This window comes from Thermobia domestica, chromosome 1 (genome assembly GCF_964235325.1).
Source record: "Thermobia domestica chromosome 1, izTheDome1.hap1.1, whole genome shotgun sequence".
Classification (NCBI taxonomy): Eukaryota; Metazoa; Arthropoda; class Insecta; order Zygentoma; family Lepismatidae; genus Thermobia; species Thermobia domestica.
In genome coordinates this window covers 384,871,714-384,895,185 of record NC_137454.1, presented here as the reverse complement: position 1 = coordinate 384,895,185, position 23,472 = coordinate 384,871,714, and the positions used below count along the sequence as shown (strand labels likewise).

At 35.6% G+C, this 23,472-nt stretch overlaps 1 protein-coding gene across 1 annotated transcript in view; it reads right to left on the bottom strand.

Moving 5' to 3' along the window:
* Window positions 1–18,501, bottom strand: part of Dhdds (Dehydrodolichyl diphosphate synthase subunit) — a 35,490-nt gene extending 16,989 nt beyond the window's left edge. The window contains exons 1-5 of the mRNA XM_081731970.1: window positions 18,164–18,501; window positions 12,782–12,949; window positions 11,056–11,217; window positions 8,792–8,940; window positions 6,637–6,821 (exon numbers count right to left, since the gene is read on the bottom strand). Of these exons, the coding sequence (XP_081588096.1) occupies window positions 6,637–6,821; window positions 8,792–8,940; window positions 11,056–11,217; window positions 12,782–12,942 (657 nt within the window). The 5' untranslated portion in view covers window positions 12,943–12,949; window positions 18,164–18,501. The remainder of the gene's footprint in view (window positions 1–6,636; window positions 6,822–8,791; window positions 8,941–11,055; window positions 11,218–12,781; window positions 12,950–18,163) is intronic.
* Between the last annotated feature and the right edge of the window lie 4,971 nt (window positions 18,502–23,472).

Below are 23,472 nucleotides of genomic sequence, written 5' to 3'. Positions count from 1 at the left end.
CTTTTGCTAATGTCGAGAGGAATTTCCGTGCATCTAATCTGTGATTGCTTTCTTGTCTTTAAAGGATACTTCCAACTAAAATCAGGATCTCCTCCAGCTTTAGCGTGTTCTTTATTGCCTCCGTTTTTTTGTTTCCAAAGATGACGAGGAGTCTACAGATTTAGTAATGTAACTGGTACTGTTTTGGTTGAAAGTTTGACCGCTAGTTGCTTTTTGCTTTCCTTTCTTCTCTTTTCTTTGTCCAAGTAACATCAATACCACCGATTACCATTTTTCTACTTATCCTTTGGTCTGATAAAACACTCTCTCTGATTCAGGCATTTTGAGTGTCCTGTGCAACGACACACCGTGAAATCTAAACACTCACAAGCTGCTATATCAAATGGTTTATTACTCTGCTTCTTCAATTCTTGTAATTTATTTCTTCTTTCATGCTTCCCCTTACTGCCAATTTCAAAAATATTTTTAGTTTCCTGTGGTAACTGTTGTACACACCGCAGAACCGTATATTCCAGAACCCAACCGAATAGAAGTAGAAACTGCTATAAAGAAATTAAAGAAACACAAATCTCCGGGTGTAGATGAAATTCCGGCTGAGTTAATTTTAGCTGGAGGCGAAAAATTGTGGAACAAGATACACAAACTCATTCTCCTTATCTGGAACAAGGAAGAATTGCCACAAGAGTGGAAAGAATCAATCATTGTTCCAATTCACAAGAAAGGCGACAAAACTGACTGTAATAATTATCGAGGCATCTCTCTTCTGTCAACATCCTATAAAATTTTTTCAAATATTCTATTAGCAAGATTGACCCCATACGCAGATGAAATTATTGGAGATTATCAATGCGAATTTAGACGGAATCGATCAACTATCGACCAAATATTTACCATTCGCCAAATACTCGAAAAAAAATGGGAATACAATACCCCGGTAAATCAACTATTTATTGATTTTAGAAAGGCGTACGACTCGGTTAGGAGAGAAACATTATACAACGTCCTTACAGAACTTGGAATACCGAGAAAGCTAATTAGATTAATTAAGATATGTTTAAATGAATCCCAAAGTAACGTCCGGGTAGAAAAATTTTTGTCCACGAGCTTTCACGCCGAAAATGGCCTGAAACAAGGAGATGCGTTGTCGCCATTATTATTTAACTTCGTTCTGGAATACGCTATAAGGAAAATCAAAGATAGCAACCAGGGCCTACAATTGAACGGTATTCACCAGATTATGGCATATGCTGATGACGTAAATTTAATAGGTGATGATAGGAGAACAATAAAAAGAAATGCAGAGATCTTATTAAACGCTTGCAGGGACATGGGTTTAGAAGTAAATGCAGATAAAACTAAATACATGGAAGTGCGTCGGGACCGGAATACAGCAAACTATGGATGCGTTAAAATATTAAATAATACTTTTGATAAAGTGGATAGTTTCAAATATCTAGGATCAATATTAACAGAGGAAAATCATATTCACGGAGAAATTAAATGTCGACTAAAAGCAGGGAATTTGTGTTATTATTCAATTCAAAATCTCTTGTCGTCGCGAATTCTGTCGAGAAATTTGAAGCTTAAAATATACAAAACGGTAATCATGCCTGTTGTTCTGTATGGCTGCGAAACATGGTCACTTACTCTGAGGGAAGAACATAAACTGAAAGTATTTGAGAACAAGATCCTGAGACGAATATTCGGACCCAAGAGGAACGGGAATGAGGAATGGCGGAAACTTCATAACGAGGAACTACATAATTTATATGGTTTACCCAACATTGTTAGGGTCGTGAAGTCTAGGAGGCTTAGGTGGGCGGGTCATGTAGCTAGAATGGAAGAAAGTAGAAATGCTTTCAAAGTCTTGACAGGAAGACCAATCGGAAAACGACCATTAGGAAGACCTAGGCGCAGATGGGAGGACAATATTAAGATGGATCTCGCAGAGATTGGAATACAAAGTAGAAACTGGATGCAGTTAGCTAAGGATAGAAGTCAGTGGAGAGCTTTTGTGAACGCGGCATTGAACCTCCGGGTTCCATAGGCCATAGAGTTAGTTAGTTAGTGGTAACTGTTGATCACTATTGATACACAGCCGAGCGAAACAACAAGAATTGAAACACGTTACCAAATGTCTTCCACCCTTTCTGCTACCTTCGTGGAAACAAAATTCTTTGCTGGTTCTTTACTTCCGCCCCCTTCAGCTGCTGACGCGTAAATAAATAACATGCCATAACGTCTTAATAAGTTGGAAGCGTTCTCTACTCGCGACCTTTGGCACTACGAAACATCTCTTCTGTTCTTGACATATTCCAACTGGTTGATTTTGCTATCTTTCTTCTTCTTTATAACACAAAACAAAAACACCAGATACTAGGCTGTAATACAGAGGTAGATAATAAACCCATCAGTAACTACAAAAGCGCAAAACTAATCAAATCACTAACGTAGCAACACGGCCGCTAACCAGACACGTACCCCGAGCACAGGTACAACACACTAATAACAATCGTCAAGCTGCCAAACAGTTGCACAATACTTTAGCACTTGCACGAGCGCGCGCCCTGATTTCGTTTTGTATCCTTTTATCTCCACCCACCAAACTATTATACTAGTGACTTAATACAGCTAACAAGTTCATTATACCAGAAAAAGAATGTTACTAAATAGAAAAAAAAAAAAACTTTTTTATGGCCAACTAGCAAATTGCTTATAGTTGATCACTTTTCGTCTAGTTATTCCCAAATTTCAAGGCCATTGCACCCCGGCTAAAAATAATTTTAGTGAATTAAAAGTTATTGTTGTTATCTACTGATACAGGATGCATCTTTTGCACTCTATCTACACTAAAAGTTACAGTCTGCTTCCAGCGAAGATCTGCCAAATAGTTACATAGTAAATGGAAATTGATTTACAAAATCGCAAACTTAAGGCCCCTTGCGCCCCGGCTAAAAATTATTTCAAAGAGCTGAAATTTTCTATGGTAAAGTATTATGATATGATGCAACTTTTGCACCCTATCCAAATTCGCATTTCGAAAAAAAAATTTTTCGCTCCACCCTAATATTCACCCTATATAACCAACGCATTTCTAAACATAATTTTACGCTCTTCGTCTAGTACAGGCCTGTCCATGAATTGGCTCCCGGAGCCGAAGCGTGAGCGAGCACGAGCGTAGACAAGAGCAGGTGAACACAGATGGTGGTAGCTTCGCCCCTTCCACTGCATCCGATAAGTGTTGCCAACCACACATGATGGCAAAAAACCTAGGCCAAACCTGGTCAGAAATTCGCACGATGTTGAAGCATTGAGCAGACGCAAGCGTGAAATGTGCAAGTGTGCTCTCCCCCTCCCCATTTCGAAAGCAGTGACGCGAAAACACCGCAGGAAATAAAATTGGTACGTTTTTTGGTCGAGGAAGACGCATGATAGAGGTTACAGTTAGCGTTGAAGTAACTAACAAATGAACAAGAAAGAAAGAAACTAATATTAAACATGTCAGCTTACAGACGTAAAAACAACTGCAAAAATCGGAAACGAATTGTTTCAGACTTTTTAGCTTGCTTACACAATTTGTGACGTTGTATTACATTAGCACTCGGTCTGTAACTTGTCACTCGCTTCACGTTTGCTCAATTGTAAATGCCTTTCGTTCCTAGATTGATAGCAGAACGACGGGAGATTGAAAATAATAATAATAATAATAATAATAATAATAATAATAATAATAATAATAATAATAATAATAATAATAATAATAATAATAATAATAATAATAATGCGCATTATTATTATTATTATTATTATTATTATTATTATTATTATTATTATTATTATTATTCGGACCAGAGGGATGAAAATGGGGATTGGAGGAAATTCATAATGAGGAATTGCATAGTTTATACCGCTCACCTAACATTGTTAGGGTCATTAGGTGTAGAAGGCTCAGGTGGGCAGGCCATGTAGCCAGAATGGAAGAAATTAGAAACGCTTTCATAATTTTAACTGAAAACCCAATTGGAAGAAGACCACTAGGCCTAGGCGTAGATGGAAAGACAATATTAAGATGGATCTTGCAGAAATAAGAGTACAGAGTAGAAACTGGATCCAGTTGGCTAAGGACAGAAGTTAGTGGAAATATTTTGTAAACGCGGCATTGAACCTTCGGGTTCCATAGGGCATATAGTTAGTTAGTTATTATTATCTAAAAGAAATGTTCAAATGTTGTTAAGAGACCATTACACAGAAGAACTGAGTTCCGACCAAACACTAATTTGCCGGAAGGAAATTCCAGTGCAGTCCAGCCCACTTTAAGCGTTATCCGTGCAACCCACGTTTCATGTTCAAGATATTGGGAATAATTGTTCGTATCATTCAGTTGGAACGTTTCCTTCCGATTTTATGCTGTTACGGTAGGCCTACAACATTGTGACTTTCAAAATCAATCAGTAACTATCGAAGAAAGACAAGCGTGTAGCTTCAGTCGTTGATATGATTTAACATTCTTTTTCACTTTTAACAAGCCACCGGCAAGTAACTAGCCAGGGACAATATATTTTTCATTATTAAAAAGACACTCCTTGTTAAAAAAAAAAAAAAAAAAAAAACTAATGGTAGTCACAAATGGTCACTCTTAAAAATGGAAAATCTCTTTGGCTCTCTTTAATATTTTGTTTGATTCTTTGCGATCAAAGTAACTTTAAAAGTGGAGTAAGAAATATTATTCTTCCTATTGATGGTGTAATAGTGGCTTCTAATCTCCACAACCAAACCCTTGCTAAGCCTATTCTTACACACATACAGTCATTAGCTAATTTTCTGGAGATAATACTTAGATAATTACAAACAAGTGCTACAGTATTTTTTTTTCTATCAACAGATTCTCTCTTTTCCTAAAAAGCGAAACAACATAATATAACAAACCCACACTCGGATTAAGAACTTGATTATATATATATATATATATATATATATATATATATATATATATATATATATATATATATATATATATATATCTTGAAAACCGGTTTTCCATTGGGCAAACTAGCAATTTTTTATAAATGTAAGCGTTGGTTTGGTTCCACCACATCCTTCTTTAACAAAAGAAAAGAAAAAAGAAGAAAAGGAACGTACATAGTTTATCATTTGATTCCTGTTACAAGTTTGTGTTGTCTATAGTTTACGGTTACCACATTGTAAAAAACACTTTACACTAAATGGCAATCAGTTACCTTACATACTTTTTTTTTTTATTTGGTAGGCTAGTGATTACCGCCAAGGTTGACAGCACTTCCGCTCCTCGAAGGACGAAACCCGAAGGTGCACGAAGCATGAACAACGGTATTTGCACGTAGAATGCTCGTGAGCGTTCACGAGGAGAGTTTCCACTATCTGCTCGCCGTGGCCAGGGCTGGTCTAGTACATGATGAGCTAATGCTGAATTGTCTGGTTGGTTTAATCCTGTAAGTCTTATATGCTCCTCACATCTATTCTTAAATATACGTCCCATTTGTAGCAGGCCACATTCAGATGGGGTTGGGTTTGCCTAATCGTTCATCATTTTTTAACGGGGGGTAGCATTTGTTTGACATGTTGAAATATAAAGTTATAACAATACACGTATATCAATTAAAATTGTACCACAAATAACTCTGATGATAAAAGCAGTTAGTAGGTTTGAAACATCTGTTTAAAAATACAGAGATGAAATATTAGAAATTTAATTTATTTAATATAAGAGGTACACGTGTGTATTGTCTGTAGGAGTGAAAACAATTCGTGAAAGTCAGATAAAAGATTGGCTTACGTCCAAAGTAAGAAACCTTGGTCATTCAATTACTATTCCCTGTTCGGCCTAAGCTCTAAACTGCGATAAACAAAGCCACGTGAAACCAAATCTCGCTGATTTGCTGTTGACCTACCGACTCCTCCGCAAAATTGTTCATATGATTTGATTATTACTTTCACTATGAAATTCCATATAAAACTGCTATATTATTATAAATGGCAAAAATATAATACGGATTATCTAATAATACTGCAATCGAGTGTGGTTAATGAAACAATAGAAATAAACACTAAGCATGCACAGTAATTACGGCGCCAATTCAACTGTGAAGGCGTGTTCTGCTTTTAAAGTCTGAAAGATGGCTGAGATGAATAACGGTTCCGCGGGTGTTGTGGTGAAACACAAACAAAGTAAACCTTTACTCACTAAGCAGTAATTGTTTACCAGCGAAATTTATATATATATATATATATATATATATATATATAAAATTAATAAAAATAATAAAATAATCTTTCGAGTTTTTTCTTTCTTTTCTGCTGCTGCTGTAAGTAGCCTATCTGGACAATACGAGACAGTATTGTCAAAATGCACGTGTATAATTTTCTCCTCCCCGTGGGAAGTGGGAATGATACATCACTAGCCAATCGTATTTGTGACAAGCGGAAGGATACAAATATTTTGTTTATAGGAGTTTAGAGCTTACGCTGAACAGGGAGTAGTAATTTGTATTATTATGTAATTTTAACCATATTGCTCGCAAACACAGATACTTAGCACTGTAAAGAAAGACAAAAAAAAAAAAAAAAAAAAAAAAAAAATTCAATAATATTAGTACTTACCTGCCACAAAAGGAAATCGCTGAATCTAACTTCTCCAGATGTGCGTATCAGAAGATCTGGGTCCGGTGATTTACTTGTATACAAACAGTTGTCCAATAGAGATTCAGAGATATCGTCCGGGGAAAGCGTGTGTTCTTCCACTCCAGAAGAGATGTCTTTTATCGCTTGCGTTATTTCGTCGTGAGCTATATACAAATAGTATATATCAGTACTCTCTTACTACTGCTGTTGAACATCTTAATTATTTTAACACAATAGAAACAGTCTTTCCCTGTTTCTAATAATAATAATTCTTATTCTACCATCTTTTTGATACCAATTAAGACTTTTTTGTTTGCTTTAATTTTAGTTTAGTGTCTCTTTCAGCAGTGAGGCTATATGAGACGTGCGCCCGAACGTGTTAACGTAGGATCCGAACCACATGAGCTCCCACCGGGAATCGAGCCTGAGACTACTGCGTCAATAAAAGGTTTTTACAGATTATTGTATTAGCTATAACCTCGTCACCATGACATAACAGTTATACATTTTAAAATTGTTTATTAATTATAGTATTTCCCCCTTCCTCCCCGTTTCACTATCCCCATATTTTGTTCTTTGTCCTCTGGATACAAATTCTAAAGTATTTTCTGTTCCTTTGTTTAATTCTTCGCTTCTTTCCAAACCATTAGTAGCACTTTATCATTAGCTTTCAGTTTGATTAAGCTAAACTTCTACATTCTTCTCTACACCTACATTTCGAAAAGTTCTAGTTGTGTTTATTCGCTTTTATGTAGTCCTCGTACTTCTCGTAAAGTAAATTTTGTCACACTATAACGTGAAGAAATCGCTAAGTCCTGTAACTTTCATTTTTAACATTTGTGTATTTTTTCAGGGTGGATAATTTATCTTTAAGTGTCAGATAAGGGGAAATAATCTGTATGTTGCCAGGAATACCACTTGCAATTAGAATACTTCTTTCAATAGTCTCCCCGGGAACGTTTTCACTTTTTTTTTCAGTCATTCTATTCAGTAGAACTTTTCAATTTTTTTTTTTTTTTCGCACTGCAAGTTTTTCTTAGCCTCCATCTTCCTCCCGTACACATAATTGGCCTATTTCTTTTTGGTTCTTGTCAGATAACAAATTAAGCTCCAACTATAAGTGGAACGTGTAACGGTGACCATAGTCCTTACCACTACTTCATCAACTAATGGAATCGTTTATGACTGCGCCTACTAATATATTAACCTCCTTTAGATCTATTTTTTCCTAGCCTTTTATTTTATTTATTCATTTATTTTTATCCTACCCAAAGGTTTCGTTCTACATTCCGAGAATGTTCTTTAAGCGAGACCCATATCTCACCCACTTAAGATGGTTAATGGAAGTAAACAATTATGAAAAAACTGGTAGAATGAGATTGTAGGGGGGGGGGGACGGCTGAACCCCGTGAAAACTCACACATACGATGCTGTCCACCACAACCTTACACAGACTGGGATCGAACCAAGGTCGTCTAACATCAAAGATGAGCGTTCTTCCACTGAGAAATCACAGACAGGTAAACCAAACTCCTCAAAAAGGAGATTAATCCCTAGCAGCTACAGAAGACAAGTGTTACTCAACCTATTTTACTTCACAAAATCATTAAAATATTTGATAAAATATCAGAACTGACATATAATAATACTTTCAACTACAGCAAAATATAAAATATTTATCTGGATTACAGTATTACTTAAGAGGACATGGTGATTCAGTGATAGAACGCTCATTTCTGGAGCGAAGGTTCCCTGGTTCGACTCCAAGCCATGCGACTTTGTGGTGGACAAGATCATGTCCGTAGATTTCCTTGGAGTTGCCCCGATTCCTTCCATATACTCATTCCATAAGCATTCACTTCCATTAACTCATTTCTTTTCTTCAGCCTAAAAGTCACAATCGTGGGCCATAAAACTATTTTTTTAAACATACCTGATTTTCGCAAAATCTCGTTGGGAACTATTGGTGATTAGAAGTGCTGAAATCTTAATTGCGTGAAGATAACGGAGTTGATTTGGAGTCTACATGCTCCTTTCAACATCGAGGTTATATACAGCTCAATGTGAAATGCCTACAGGGAATCGAACCCGGATACCGCTCACCAAATGCGCGTAGCTGTGAGGAAGCTCTTACCTGTATAAGAGAATGCAACATTGAGGACTGCTTTATTATTGTCTCTGGTAATAACCATTGCTTCTGCTATCAACTTTTGGATGTCCGCGGGAAGAAGCCTTATATTCCCAATCACTCGGATGCATACGCCGTGCTCCATCAATTTGTCTCTGTAAAAAACAAAAACAATATAAAATGCTATATAACGTTTAATGAGTAACCAATCTGTTTAATATAACATTTTACGTGTCTAAATTTTAATTTACAAATACCCGTTCGTATCAATTAAAATTCGCTCGGGAGACACTATGATTCCTGGACCTGTGATTGGATTCGATTGCTACTATATGAAGTATGTCACTTATTGTTGATGATAAAGGTATAGGTTGGCGGTATCAAATAATGTACACTAGCCGGATTGGAAGCGTGTACATATGCAGGCAGAACACTGTGTTGTGTAAAAATGAATGATTTGATCAACATCGTATTGTAACCTTCGAACATCAAAATATGATTACCGTAGCAGGTAAACACCAATCAGTAAAATATTATCCTGTATAATGAAATGGAGGGGGGGGGGGGGGGAGCTATATGAAATGGAAATCAAAGTCGAAAGTCCTGATAATATCCCGCGGAAACGAACCCTTACGGGTCGGAGTAGAACAAGTAGCTGCGAAGTATTTTACCGAGAGACGTTTACTGCACCAAAGAGATTAGGTTAAGAACTGCCACAATAAAAGAAGCATGTAACAAGAAAAAATCACTATTAACTAGCAGGCTTAATATTGGACTGTATGGTTCAGAGACTTTGACATTACGGAAGTTAGAAAAGAAATGTTTATGGAACTTCGAAATGTAGTGTTGGAGAGAAGAAGACGCTTTTAAGCCAATTGGATTGGAGACATCTTGCAAGGAAATTGTCTTCTTTATACTGCTATAGAAGGAAAGATGGAAGGAAAGCGGGGAATAGAAAAAAGAACAAAGTTGATTAATGATTTGAAAAAAAAATATTAGGAGTTAATAGAGGAAGAAAATATTAGGAGTTAACAGAGGAAGCTGATGATTGACAAACATTTAAAAAACCTTTTCCAGGGCCAAACCTTAAAAAAAGTCCCAGGACCTCATAAAAGGCAGAATATTTAATAATAATAATATAGCAGCAATATGTCAAGTATACGTACATGCCATCTGTGTATTTTTAATAGTGAATCAGTACTGTATATAGAAATACGTATGTATGTGTTATATCCATTAGGCTTAACTGCTGTAGCGTATAATGGTTATCGAATGTACTCATAACAACTGCAATATTATATCATGCATCAAATGATTACGTATATAATCAACTAAAACCGAAGTTTTCCCATTAATACTTATATGGATGCAACTCGATTCCTGGTTTTTTATAAACTACATCTATAATACCAAACCAGAGGCAATCACCTCTCCGAAGCTGATGGAAATCGAACAATACTGAAAATCGAAAATACATTTGATTATTACACTAACTCTTAAGGGTCTAAACAATTATTTACTATCTCTATGTCAACAGAAAATTAACTGAGACCCTAAACCTTAGGACATGCCAGCTTTAAACCATTCATTAAAAGTATCTGCCGATATTACTTAAAACTCATAAGAAGTTTACACAAGAATGTCTTCAAACAGAATAGTAAGAATTCCTACTTTCTCTGCCATTTCTTGATAAAACGTAGTTATGTTCTGGCGGATAACTCAAAGCCTTGTCTACGTGGATCATCACCTGGTTCGCGTCTATTCCATACAATTGGGCATGTCTCTCCGACAGATACGTGTCAGAATGGATTCTTGGAAGTATCTTGCATTCACCTTCACGTTTTTGTCCATCTTACGTATCAACTTACCCTTATGTCCGAATCCCATAACAACCATAAAGCCACGAGGGAAACTCCCTGCACTGACGAACAAAGCTGCCGCGCCCCTTGCCATCAATGTCACGCTATGTGATCGCCCGAATGTAACACCGGCAGTAAGATGGACATATGATTCATCTATTGTGACAACTTTCTTCCATTTGGAACCCGTGAACAACCTTCTGTAGTTGACGATCTTGGGTACATATTCAATAAATCAGTTGAATTGTTGGATGGTATTAGATAAAACGAAATTTTCTCATTTCTTTTCTCCTGTAGATATCTAACTACGAACTCAACTGACTATAGTGAACATATCTCATGGCTACGAGATTATTCGCCTACTCCAACACTCCAGCACCTACTTTTCATCAGGAGTCACAAAATACTCACTTCTCATCAAGAAGCCTTCGAAACTTCTGCCTTGCTAACTCCATCAATCCGTCCACTTCTTCCTGGCTCCTTTTGAAATTTTCTATACTAAAAGCATAGACAGTCACTTCTGGAATACCAATATCCAGACACCATTGAAGAGTCTCTGCAAGCTTATCAAATCTGAAAAGAAAAAAAGAAAACTATTCATTTCCGCTGAAGAAATTTTCATTCAGCTAATTTTGTGATAGCTATTACTTGACTTAAGACCGAACTGTTTGACATCTTGCTTTAGCAGTGTGATTCAAAATGATGGAACCAATTGTGTACGCCAATATTTCCTCAACTATACATCATATGCACATGGTCGAGGTAACATTTTAAAGAAAAGGACCTAAAGATTCAAATACCACTGCTAGAGCATTAGCCTAGTGTACAGCCGAGTGTGCCTTGGGCGAAGGGACAGCACCGAACCTTCAAATTGTGGTATTGATTCCCCTGACAATTCCTCAACTTCCATGACTGAGTACGCAGACTTTCCCTAGCCTGCGACATTATCATTTATGGTTAGGTTTAGAAAAAAAAAAAAAAAAAAGCCTAGTAAAGATGGGTCTCTCTGTTCAACGCTCTTCTTACTTTTTAAATAATTGTAATATTTATTATCTTACTGTAAATACTTATTATAAGTCAAACTTCTTGCATTTGGAATACAATAAAAGAATCGTAGCAAACAATAATTATATGCTAACGATGTTTTTAATGTCTCGGGCCTTCTGAATACACTCATAAACAAATATAAACGTATATTATAATTTGACCTATCAACTTGGACAAGAAATTCAACTTTTTTTCTGGTGTATTTGGATTTTATTCTTCTTCAAGCCTTGAGCTTTAAACACCTTTACTCCTTAAGCTTCTTTGTTTCTAAAGATAATTTCGGCCTTCTTTTCTCCTTCTTTTTGAATCTGTCTTGATTCTTTGAGATGTTCTTCATATCTACTGTGAGCAGCTAACAAATAATCCTTGCCTCTTCTGTGAAATATAACAGATCTCTTTGATTTTCGGTATATTTTGAAGTTATTCCCTGCTTCATTTTAATTTCCCTGACTTTCAAAAGCCAGTGTGAACCCTGATTACAATGGTTCAAACCCTACTTTAACCTCTAACTGTCGTCCAATGTAGACTTTTTGCTGACCAAGAAAGCATAAAAATACTATAATAAACAGAGAGTTTCAAAAATGCACGATTGGACCGGAGCTCGAACCCAGAATCTTCGGTGTACCATGCTGATGCGTTAACCACTACGCTGTCTGCAGCCATACATTACTCTTGAATTTGGTGTTCATTCACTCAGACCACATGTTTTGTACCACAACTCCCGCTGTGCTTGGACAATCCAGTGTCTACATTCAGAACATCTCTGACGTCTGTAATGATCTGTAACACGAAATTCTAAGATCGAAGCAACGTATCGCTGTTTAGGGAGCGGAACGGTAGCGAAGAGGATACCGTATTGGCATGGTACGCCGAAGATTCCGGTCCCGTCGTGCATTTTTTTTTTTTTCCTCATTGTATAAAATTGAATTCATATCTATAGAGTAACTGATGTGTTAAAAATAGGTTGTTTCCCCCTTTTATCAATACAATAAAAATACTAATTAATCAACCATTATTTCTGAAAATAAAACACTGAAACTACACACCAAATGAGAGAAAATTTACGAAGACGTACACGCACTTCACTTACCCTTTGGTATGGCCATCTATTTTCTTTACGTTATTTTTGCTTGCATAACGTCTATTCCCGTCCATTATGAAAGCTACATGATTAGGGATACGGCCAGCCCGAATGACATTTACTAAGAACTTCTGAATCCAATTCAATGTGCTTTTCCGTATCCACGACATGGTTCACCTGTAAACATAGACACAAGCTATATGATTTTTCAATACTATTATAATACTATTTAAATAATTGGTAATATTGAACTTTTTCAAAATTTTATTTATTTATTTATTTTAGAGGGAGACAGAAGATGGTAGGATGGCGATAAAATTTACTTCTAAATTACAATGTCCAACACAGTAACTTTATTTTTTCTTTTAACGTTCCACGTTATTCCCAGAGGCTAAGGCAGGGAGTAATGATGCTGAATGAACAAAAGATAGTGCGCTTAGGGAGTAGTGATGGTGAATGAAAAAAAGTCCAGTTGACAAGCGCTACAATCGAACTAGAGACCTTACGCACCAGAAATAAGCGCTCTACCACCGCGGCACACAGTAACAATTATACCAGAATTTTGTGAAAATGAAATCTTTGAGTTTTACGTCCCAAAGTTATGCCGGTTAGGCTAAAGGAGACGGCGATGATGAGTAATGAATGAAATGGTGGAATGAAGAAAGTGGAAGGAAACGGGAGAACCCCGAGAAAACCCACGCACACGGTGTTTGTACCAGAATTTTGTAATTGGGATAGAGGTTATAGGGTATCAATGTTATAAGACCTGCGTGAACAAGCAAGGATATTTTGGGGATGTACTAACTTTCACGAAACGGTGAAAACAAATGTAAGAGATAGTAATCTGCTTACACAAACTATGTCAAAAGCTGTTTCGTATTGTTATTTGACTTTAGGGAAGAAAATACAGTGACGTTGATAAATAACAGGAACCTGACATCATAAAGCATGGTATGAAACAATAAACTTGTATCTGACTCAAAAGAAATACGAAAACTTACAAGTAAAGGGTCCAAATGGATGAATCGAGTTGCGGGATGAGACTTGGTGCGCCTGATAGAGGATGTAAAAATATGTGTTATAGCGGCTGAGCGCCATAAGAAGCGGAGGGGGAGGGGGTCAAAGTTGGTGGGAGAAGGGCTATGCTATGTTATAGAAATACATCAAATAAACTGTTGAATCGCAAAAATAGTGAAATATAGACAATACAAACGGTGGTAGTTTCACATATTGGCGAAAGAAGACTGGACAGAGTAGATCACGAACCTCCTCCGCCACCTTGAAATCCGCCATTTTCAACTCTATGAAATTTTTTGAAATGAAATAGCCATATGTCGCATGTGTTAAGACTGTGTTTTGATCAGGAATGCAATGCTACTGTCCATTTTATCATATCATTAACCGCTGATGAATTATGGCCTGTTTTATCTCTTTGGATACCGCCATAACACATGCTCGAAATGCGACACGATAGACACTCGAGAAAGGCACCTCCCCGATAACTTATTTTCCGCTAAAACTTCTTTGCTGCATTCGACTGCAGTAATTCACTTTTCATCCAAATATCACATGCTATGCTCGTCCCAAGTTGCTATTGCTTATGAAGGTGGACAAAGAAGTTGAGTGAAAAATGTACCAAGTGGTGAAAAAATAGTGATTTACGTACAGCACGTACTAATTGGATTCCAATCTATCAGATTTTATTGTGTTATGGTCTATATTAGTAAGTATGTCATTTAACAGAAGTATAAATCCCACTTTGTTTTTGACAGAGAAAATAAAAGATAAAAAAGGAGACGAGGTTCTTCCAGACCGGAACACTTCTCTTCGGCACTATACGAAGCAAATTAGAAGTAATGTCGTAAATAATAATAATGTAATAATATACAACTCGAATATCGAATTTCACTGTCATTTTTCTTGTATATATGTATAACTTACATGTGTTTTGCAGTGGCGGCCGGTGGATTGTGGTTTTAGGTGTTGCAGTACGAACGATACGAGTATAACGATAAGATATAAAGTGGACTCATTGACTAATCAGCATAACTTCAGATGCAAATGCTATGTGACATGTGAAATTAAGTAAAATTCTGTTTTTTAAAGATAAAAAATCACAGAACATTTTATCCGATTAATCACTTTAATTAATTAGTAAGTTCATCCTCCTCTCTTTCATTGGAGCAAATCTGTCTAATATATGCTGGTTGAACTCTGGTATTCTTATTGTGAGGTCTTTTTCGATGGAAAGCATAACCAATGGTGATAACTTTTCTTGGGACATTCAATTCCTTGAAAGTGTCAATTTTTTAAAATGTAGAAAATTACTTTTCGTCTTTTGCTGACGCCATAGGTACAGTTAATATTAATTTCAGAAACTTTGTAGATTCACTAAATATTTTTTCTAGATTATTGCGAACGATTCATTCTAGCAAACTCAGTCCCTGACAGTGATCCGAATTCCTCTTCAGCGTTGACTGAAGAGAGTTCGTAACAGAGATTGGTGTTATAAAAAATGTCCATTGAACACACTTTTTTCACAGTTTATCCAGGAAAATTTAAAATAAATTGAGGAAATGTATCAAGTTCAAAACAACATTACTGCCATAAAAGATGTTGTAAATTTAAACTGAATTTTTTCGAACACTCTCCTGAATTGTCCTTTGCTTGTTTTGTCTAAGCCTTGATTGCAAGTTTTTCCTCAGTTGAAAGCTGGTCAATGTTTTTTGTAAGTTATTTACAGAAGTCACGGTATACAATTCATTCAGAATTTGTAGGTTATTTACAGAATTAAAGCACACACAATAAAATTAAATCTAATAAATAAAAACCAAAACAGTGATACATAAGAGGTACTGGTATATGAATTCCGAATGTCACATATTCATACATCAACACACACACATGTGCGTAAAAGAAAAAATCTAAATTCCAAATCATCCGTCTTGGTTGTTACGCAATGCACGATGAACACAATATACTTTCACATGAGGCGAAACAAGGCTTATCAATGTCATATGTTCTGGAAAGGAAACCTCGAAACCCGCCAGATGTAGGATCAGCATGTATACATAACAGAAGGCAAAAGTCGAAGAACATCAAAACAAACAGCACTGCCAGTTCTACTCAGAAATGTGTGTTGGGAGGGGTTCGATACGTCTATGCAATATATACCTTTCTTATTCTGCATCCGAAAAGACGATAAGTAATAACTGTCACCTATATTCTTAGCAAAAAATGATAGAACAATTGTTTTTAAGAAAAGAGAGAGTACATGATGAGACGTAAAATAAAATATTTAGCCTAGTTAGGTTATGTTAGTTTAGGTTACGTTAGGTTAGTTTAGTTTATGTTATATAAGTGTAGGAGTCCCGCATAATTTTCCAAAAAATGATAGAATTTCGCTTATTTCTATTAATATTACGTTAGTTTAGGTTAGTTCAGGTTAGCTTAAGTTAGTTTATGGTAGGTTAGGTTAGATTTGATTACGTTATGTTACGTCTAAGTACTTGCATCACTCATTTCTCCTGTAAATTTTGTGTTTTTTACGTGCTTCTGGACCCCTTGTACTAAACATACCCCTAACAAAGTAACCATCACAATATAAATCTACGTAAGAGAAGCATTTGGATGCACGTGTAGTTTGGGTGCATCACGTTTTGGATGATTTACAGGTAAAATTCAATACTTGGTAGGAAAAGACATGTTTATAAGGAATAAATTTCTGTAGATGACAGCATTAGCTATATTTTAGGTTTACTAGTGTAAAATGGGCTAAAATCATTACAAGTGCTTTCTGACGGATAAAATAAATGAGTCTATATGAAAAATGGCTCTATTAGATGCTATTTTCCACCGGCGACATATTTCTGCACAGTATATAGAACCTGCATTTTATATTTACATGTGGAGCGTTACTAGTATGAAACCAGTACAAGATCTACTCGTATCATTGCCAAAACCCACTTCTTTCCACTAACCCACCATCGATGACGAGCCTGCTCTCTTCGGACGCACCCACGCGTAAAAGAACGTTAATTTTTCAACAATTACTTCTGGTGGTCCCTTGAATTTTATCTCTGCCAAGTGAGATGTTTTTATATCGCCCAGTGGAAACCTTTCAGGGGACAATAAGAGGGAAATTAATGAAAGGATTATAATTTTTTAACATTTCTTGGGTTAAATTCCAAAGTTGGGCGTCCGTTTCCAGCAATTTTTTTTAAAATTTACAGGAAAGATATGGATAATTTGATCGTTTGTGTGCTTGATAATGTATAAGAGTATCGTAAAATCTGTTTATTTGTTATATATAAGCGGTTACAAACATGGAACTATACGGCGAGCGGAGGGAACTACTTGGCGCAAGGTAACCGAACAGCTGCATTGTGGGAAAGAAACGAGCATTTATGTTATCAACATGGCGAATGTACAAGGGCAATGAACTAATAGTTTTAACATTTGTGAAGCAATACGTTGATAACGAGCAAAATTTTTTAAAAGTTTGTGAAGAGCACGGATTAATGAACCTAAGAACAAATTGCAGAAAGTGTGGAAAGGAGATGACAGTGAAAAAACGTGGCGAAAGCGGACGCCCAACTTCGGAATAAATGCCCATTTCTTTCTAGTGGTGCGCCAAAAGTAAACTTGTACCAGCATTTGCACATAGCATACATAACACCAAATATGCACTTCCGTAACGTTGTTATAATTACTTTAAACAGCACCCGTCTTTGCTGTCCTATCCCGTGTTGTGCTACTTACCTAACTTCGCTTACTTAGGTTCCCACAATAATCAGTGTTATGAAAATAACCTGCTTCATTCAACTACATTTAACAAAAGTGTCAAGTCGCTAATATAACTTTTAAAACAATAATAATGCCTATTTCTCAAAACTGCTATTCTTGTAATATTCTTATAAAATATTTCAAAATCAAATATTGTAAAATTGTACCATTGTATATAGCATGAGTCACGACTAATCAAGAGGTATCAACATTAGTATATAGAAATATTTTGATGCAGTTTTACTATACGGATCCATAGCTTGTACAGAAAAATATTGGCAAATCTTTAATTTGCCTATTTCATGTCGAGAACAGATCCCAACCAACCCCTGCGGGGCTTCTAACCCGTTCCTACTACTATTACCACTTATATTATGTATCCGAATAATAAAACTGCACTTTTTTTTTTTTTTTTTTTTTTTACTATTATTCTATAATTTTCACAACTTACAAAATTTTAATTTTGAGAAACAGGCCCTAGAATTGATTTTATGCAAGTGACAAAATAAAACTTTCGTTGACAGTAGTAAAGTAATGTAATGATACAACTGCACTCAGATTCTTTATCTGTACACACACACACAAAAAAAAAAATAATCAGATTACCTGAGAATTACTCTATATCCACTAGTTATATCCCTTTCCTTCAGGGAAAATTAGCCCTTTTGCTCTTATGAAACGGAATTCGTGTACTGAACACTGCTAATACTTTTTGGCAATTAACTTATGCTCCAAAGTTCAATTTAAACATTCAAAAATATAATTCAAACCACAATTATACCGTAATAATACATTTGTGTTTCTTTTCTCACGTGTTCTCTAATAATATACGACTACAGACGATATAGTGATTTAAAAGTGAATGTGACTGTGACATCCTGATGGGAATACGAACGATCCAAGTCGTAGATTCTGACAACAAAGTATTCAAAAGTGGAATCGGATCACTCAGTGAACACAGTGACGAACTAGTTCCTTGCATCTTTTATTAACACGTCATTAAGAACAACACATCAAAACATCACCTCAGATGACTACGAAGAAAAAAAAAAAAATGATGGTGACACATAACCACTGTAATATTACATAAGCTTTTCAATAATAATTTTATTGGCACTTATATACAGGGTCATCTTATAAGGAAGGTATGTTGGACATAAAAAGGGACGGATCGTGCTTACTGAATAATAATAATTTGAAATATTTATATAATTTTTGTTATATATTCTTACATATTTATTTAATAAAAATTTTCACTATTGGCATATATCAGGGAAATAATGCTATAAAATCAACGTTGTATTTATATTTATAATTACTTAGAGCTCCTTCCTTGCTTTGTGGACAACGTACATGGCTGTGGCGTGACAGATTCGGGTTCGATTCCCGGCGGGAGATCATGTGGTTTGGATACAACGTTAAGCTATAGATCAACGTCTCATGTAGCCTCGTTGCTGAAAGGAACGATAAACTCAATCCAATACAATTTCTTAAAATCAATAATTTACCTTAGATTACAACTAATCAACCAGGGGTGTTAGCAATAATGATTTCAGATTTCCCTAGAGAGATTGAATAAATGGAATCAAAGAAGTAAAACATTGCTAATCGGGGTTGTGTACGATCAGAGAGATACCTCAAGGAGATTTCCTCCTCGAGGAAGTTTAATAGTTCCGAGAAGGGAATATCGCATGGAATCACTCTTTGAAATAATCATAATGGGTATTAGTTATTCTGTGTTGCTCTTTTGGTGTTAGCACTTGATGTTTGTTCATTTCATTAAAACTTGAAGAAATAATTCATAACTGTAGATAAAAAGAAAACATCAAAAAACAAATTTCGTAATTGTAATTGAACAACTTCGAAAAGATTAGAACTGTAAAATTCTTTTTTACTTATTATTATTATTATTATTATTATTATTAGTAGTAGTAGTAGTAGTAGTAGTAGTAGTAGTAGTAGTAGTAGTAGTAGTAGTAGTAGTAGTAGTAGTAGTAGTAGTAGTAGTAGTAGTAGTAGTAGTAGTAGTAGTAGTAGTAGTAATAGTAATAGTAGTAGTCGTTGTTGTTGGGCGTTTAACGTCCATTTTCATCACTATTGCCCAATTGAGATTTTCAAACCTACAGATTAAAGTGACATGCGAACTACAGAATTGAAACCAAATTTACTGCTTCTAAAAGGCGTACAATAACCATAAGACTCATTCGGTAACAGTCTGTGCAAAAGTTGTGGATCAAAATGCGACGAAAATAATACAATAAATAATTATGATTGCTATGCCTTGCAGAGGCGGCTCTATAATGTAGTCACAAAGTCACGTGTCTTCCCAATTAATACAAAAATAGTAGATATTCTACATTTATTATTGGATACAAATGAGGAACAACCGAACACAAAATTCAGTTCTTTAATGTAGAATCCGCAACCCTGATCGTTGTTCGTGAGAGAAGCGGCATCGTAGCGTAAGTCACAATGCACGAAGTTACCGTCTATTCACGTGTTCTCACTTGACACTCTCTCTCTATAGAGCGTCCAACCCTTAGATTGCAGTACAGGAGTAAATGGCAATGCTTTTCTTTATGCCCATTGTTGCCAAACTTAGCCTGAATTTTAGAAATAGTTTCTTTTACTAGGCATGAATAAATTATTGTAGAACATTGTATTCTCTATCAAATAATCTGTTTTTCTCATATCGAGAAGAATTTTCAAGTATTGAAATAAATTGAAAGAGTGAAATCTTGCTAATGGCAAATTCTAACGTCGCGTTAAATATGTCACGTCATAAGTTCGGACCTCTAAGAGATACAACGTTGAAACTTATACAGCTATTAACACCATATTTGGTGCCAATGTTGGAAAAGTTTGCATTCAAAAAAACTTTTTGAATTTTACAATATTAAATAAAAAATGTAAGAGAAAGTGCATATACTACTGCAATACAACATCTAAAAAGTTGACTAGTGAGAAACTTTTTTATTTTTCAGGTTAGATGGTGGTGCAAAGCGAGAAAAATATTGAGAAAAGATTGAAATTATTTTTAAAACAATTCGCAGGTCCATATCTTTCTTTATTTAGGTTTTATGACTTTTAGTGTTAAGTGTCAACTTTCCAAAGCGCGCGCATCTGACCAGAAGAAAGGCAGTGACAAATCTTGCCAATGTTATTTTCCTTATAATGTTTGTTTTAAAGTTACTGATGCAGAGTATTGTGCTATACCGATGAGTGTTTACTGTTGATGCTATGCGAGCACGAATCTACTGCTTAACGGAAGCATATTCGCAAAATCGAATCCTGGACCTCACCTACGATAAACATTGCGTCAACTCCACTCAATCTTACGTTCCACTACTTACTTCGCTTGTTTTCCTTGAGTTGCACGCACGCAAGCACACACACACAAGAGACATATATATATATATATATATATATATATATATATATATATATATATATATATATATATATATATATATATAATATGACAAATATCTATTAATAATAAATCTCCTCATTCCTGGTGATAAAAAGTTATTAGTTTTGTAATTGATTCATTTATGGTTCGCATGTAGTCCTTAATGCTGTTTCAGATGCTGACAATTTTGACAATAAAAGTTGGTTTCGTTTGCAATTCCACTTCTCTTATTCACTTTGAATACACAGATGAAAATGACAAAAGCGTTCATAACAAATAACTTTATGAGCTCACAAAGCAAAATGAAAGGCCTCTTTATTCTCCCCCCCCCCCATGCTTCTTTAGAAAGCAGGGTTTGATAATTCTGTTTGGTTTTGTTTCCTTGCCCAATGATTTGTATCTTGTTAGCTGTCAGTATACGTGATTTAAAGTCACAACTTGCGCGTTTATTTAGAACGGATATAATGGGGTTTATTTTCATTCTTCTTCTGTTTCCAGACTGATATTGTGTGTCTGAGGTATCAGAAGTGAGTATAGAAACTAGGGAGGTTCAGTTTCTATTCACCATTGCATTTGTCATCATCATCATCATCATCATATTTTATCGGCAGGCCACTTGCTGCAACTCAGAAGCTTCCATGATCCACGGTCTTCGGTTAACCTCTTCTTTTTCACGCATGATTTTTCTATTTTGATATCGTCCAGTAATTGTAGTCTCTTTTCGTCCCCTCCATCTTTTCCCTGCCACCATACCCTCTAGCACGTCCTTCATGATACAGTCTTAAACATCGGAAGTGAGGAGAAGCCGCCTTCACAGTATACTTTATGATGTAACTTGTTTGATAAACGGAATTGGATTAGCGGATATTTTGCGTACATAGACGAATGAGCGTTCTCGTACCTCACATTTTCTCGTCACTTATCACTATTACCCTACTCCAGTTTTCACTCTTATCCAACTTCAGTAGCTACCATTGCTATTCCTTATCTTACCCATTGCTATTCCTTATTTTGCCGCACAATTGGTGCAGGAAATTTGTGTTTAGAACTGTTTAGCCTGCCATTTATTTCAATCATATGTTTTCCATTCGTTTCATATGTTCTCTCGATTTCGTATTGCTTCCATCAAAATTTTATTGCAACAATTTATAAACCATCATAAAAAAAAAAAAAAACTTCTAACACACAATTGTTAGACTGTTATTTCGTACCCTCCAATTCGCCGTTCTAAATGAATTTGCGCGATTTGAATGACAAATGAGTTGAAAATATATGAATTTAAAAAGGATTTATTTACAGACTCATCACTCTTTCTGTCTTTCTTGTTCTTTCTTCGAAGGAAAACATACGGCGGAAGAAATGTGGCAACAGCGCGCTCCATTTACTCTGTACTGCAATCTAAGAGTGGGACGCTCTATAGTGTCCGCTATTGTCACATAAAATCACTTAAAAACCTGCGACTTTGCGCAATTTAATCACATTTTCTAGTGGCAGCAGCAGTAGAGGAAGTAGGGTGGAGTATTTCAGCTCTGTGGTAATCGAGGGCTGCACAGAAGGAAGTGAAGAAATGGGGGAAAGATGTGTTCTTCTTGCGGGGAAAATACTCACTCGTATTGTTTCAAGGGCGAGGTAGAGGCGTGGTAGGGAACTTAATATCAGAACTTATGTGTATTTATGTGACTTTTTTGTGCAAGTATTTACGAAACAAATGAATATTGTTGAACTACTGTTTAAAATTCATTTAAGTTATTCTGAAATATTACAATATAAACATGTATGCAAAACAATAGATAAATACATGTTACACTTGTAAATCAAATAAATAATTACAATGTACAAATAAACGAGAAAATATCGAAAAATAAATTTTCAAATTTTACAAAGCATAACATGAATTTTACATAACATAAATTTCAATTCTTTTTTACTAGCCTAAAAGCCGGAATTATTGTAGATTTGAGTCATTTGTAGCCAGGTTTAAAGTGAGAAATACTCTCGAGTTGTTTTGCAAATTCGGTTCACGCTAGACTAGAGGAACTTCGCGTGTATTTTGGATCTGGATCTTCTCACGGATATATCATCGGTATTGGATACGAGGGTTCAAGTCCCGGTAGAAGCATTCCCAGTACCAGGGTTCAATTCCTGTGATTTTAATCCTAAGTTATGCAGGTTTAGGTCTTGGTGTTGAAAGTAAATTGTCAAATGAATTACTCATTGTTTTAGAAACGATTGAAATCGAATGCATACCTGGATTTCAATGCATCATGAAACTATCGTGTCTCTATTTTACAAGTTATTAAATATTATAAATATAGCCCACTAGAAACGAAGTTATCTAACTTCTCACCTACTTAGTTTCAGTGCCAGTTTCAAATTAAACTCTGTGGTCCTCGTAACATAGTAGTTAACGCTCTCATCTTTGGTTTGAGAGGTCCCAGGTACGATTTCAGGTGGAAATACTCTGTCGAAAAGGTGTAAAAACTTTTTCAGTCAAACAATCCTA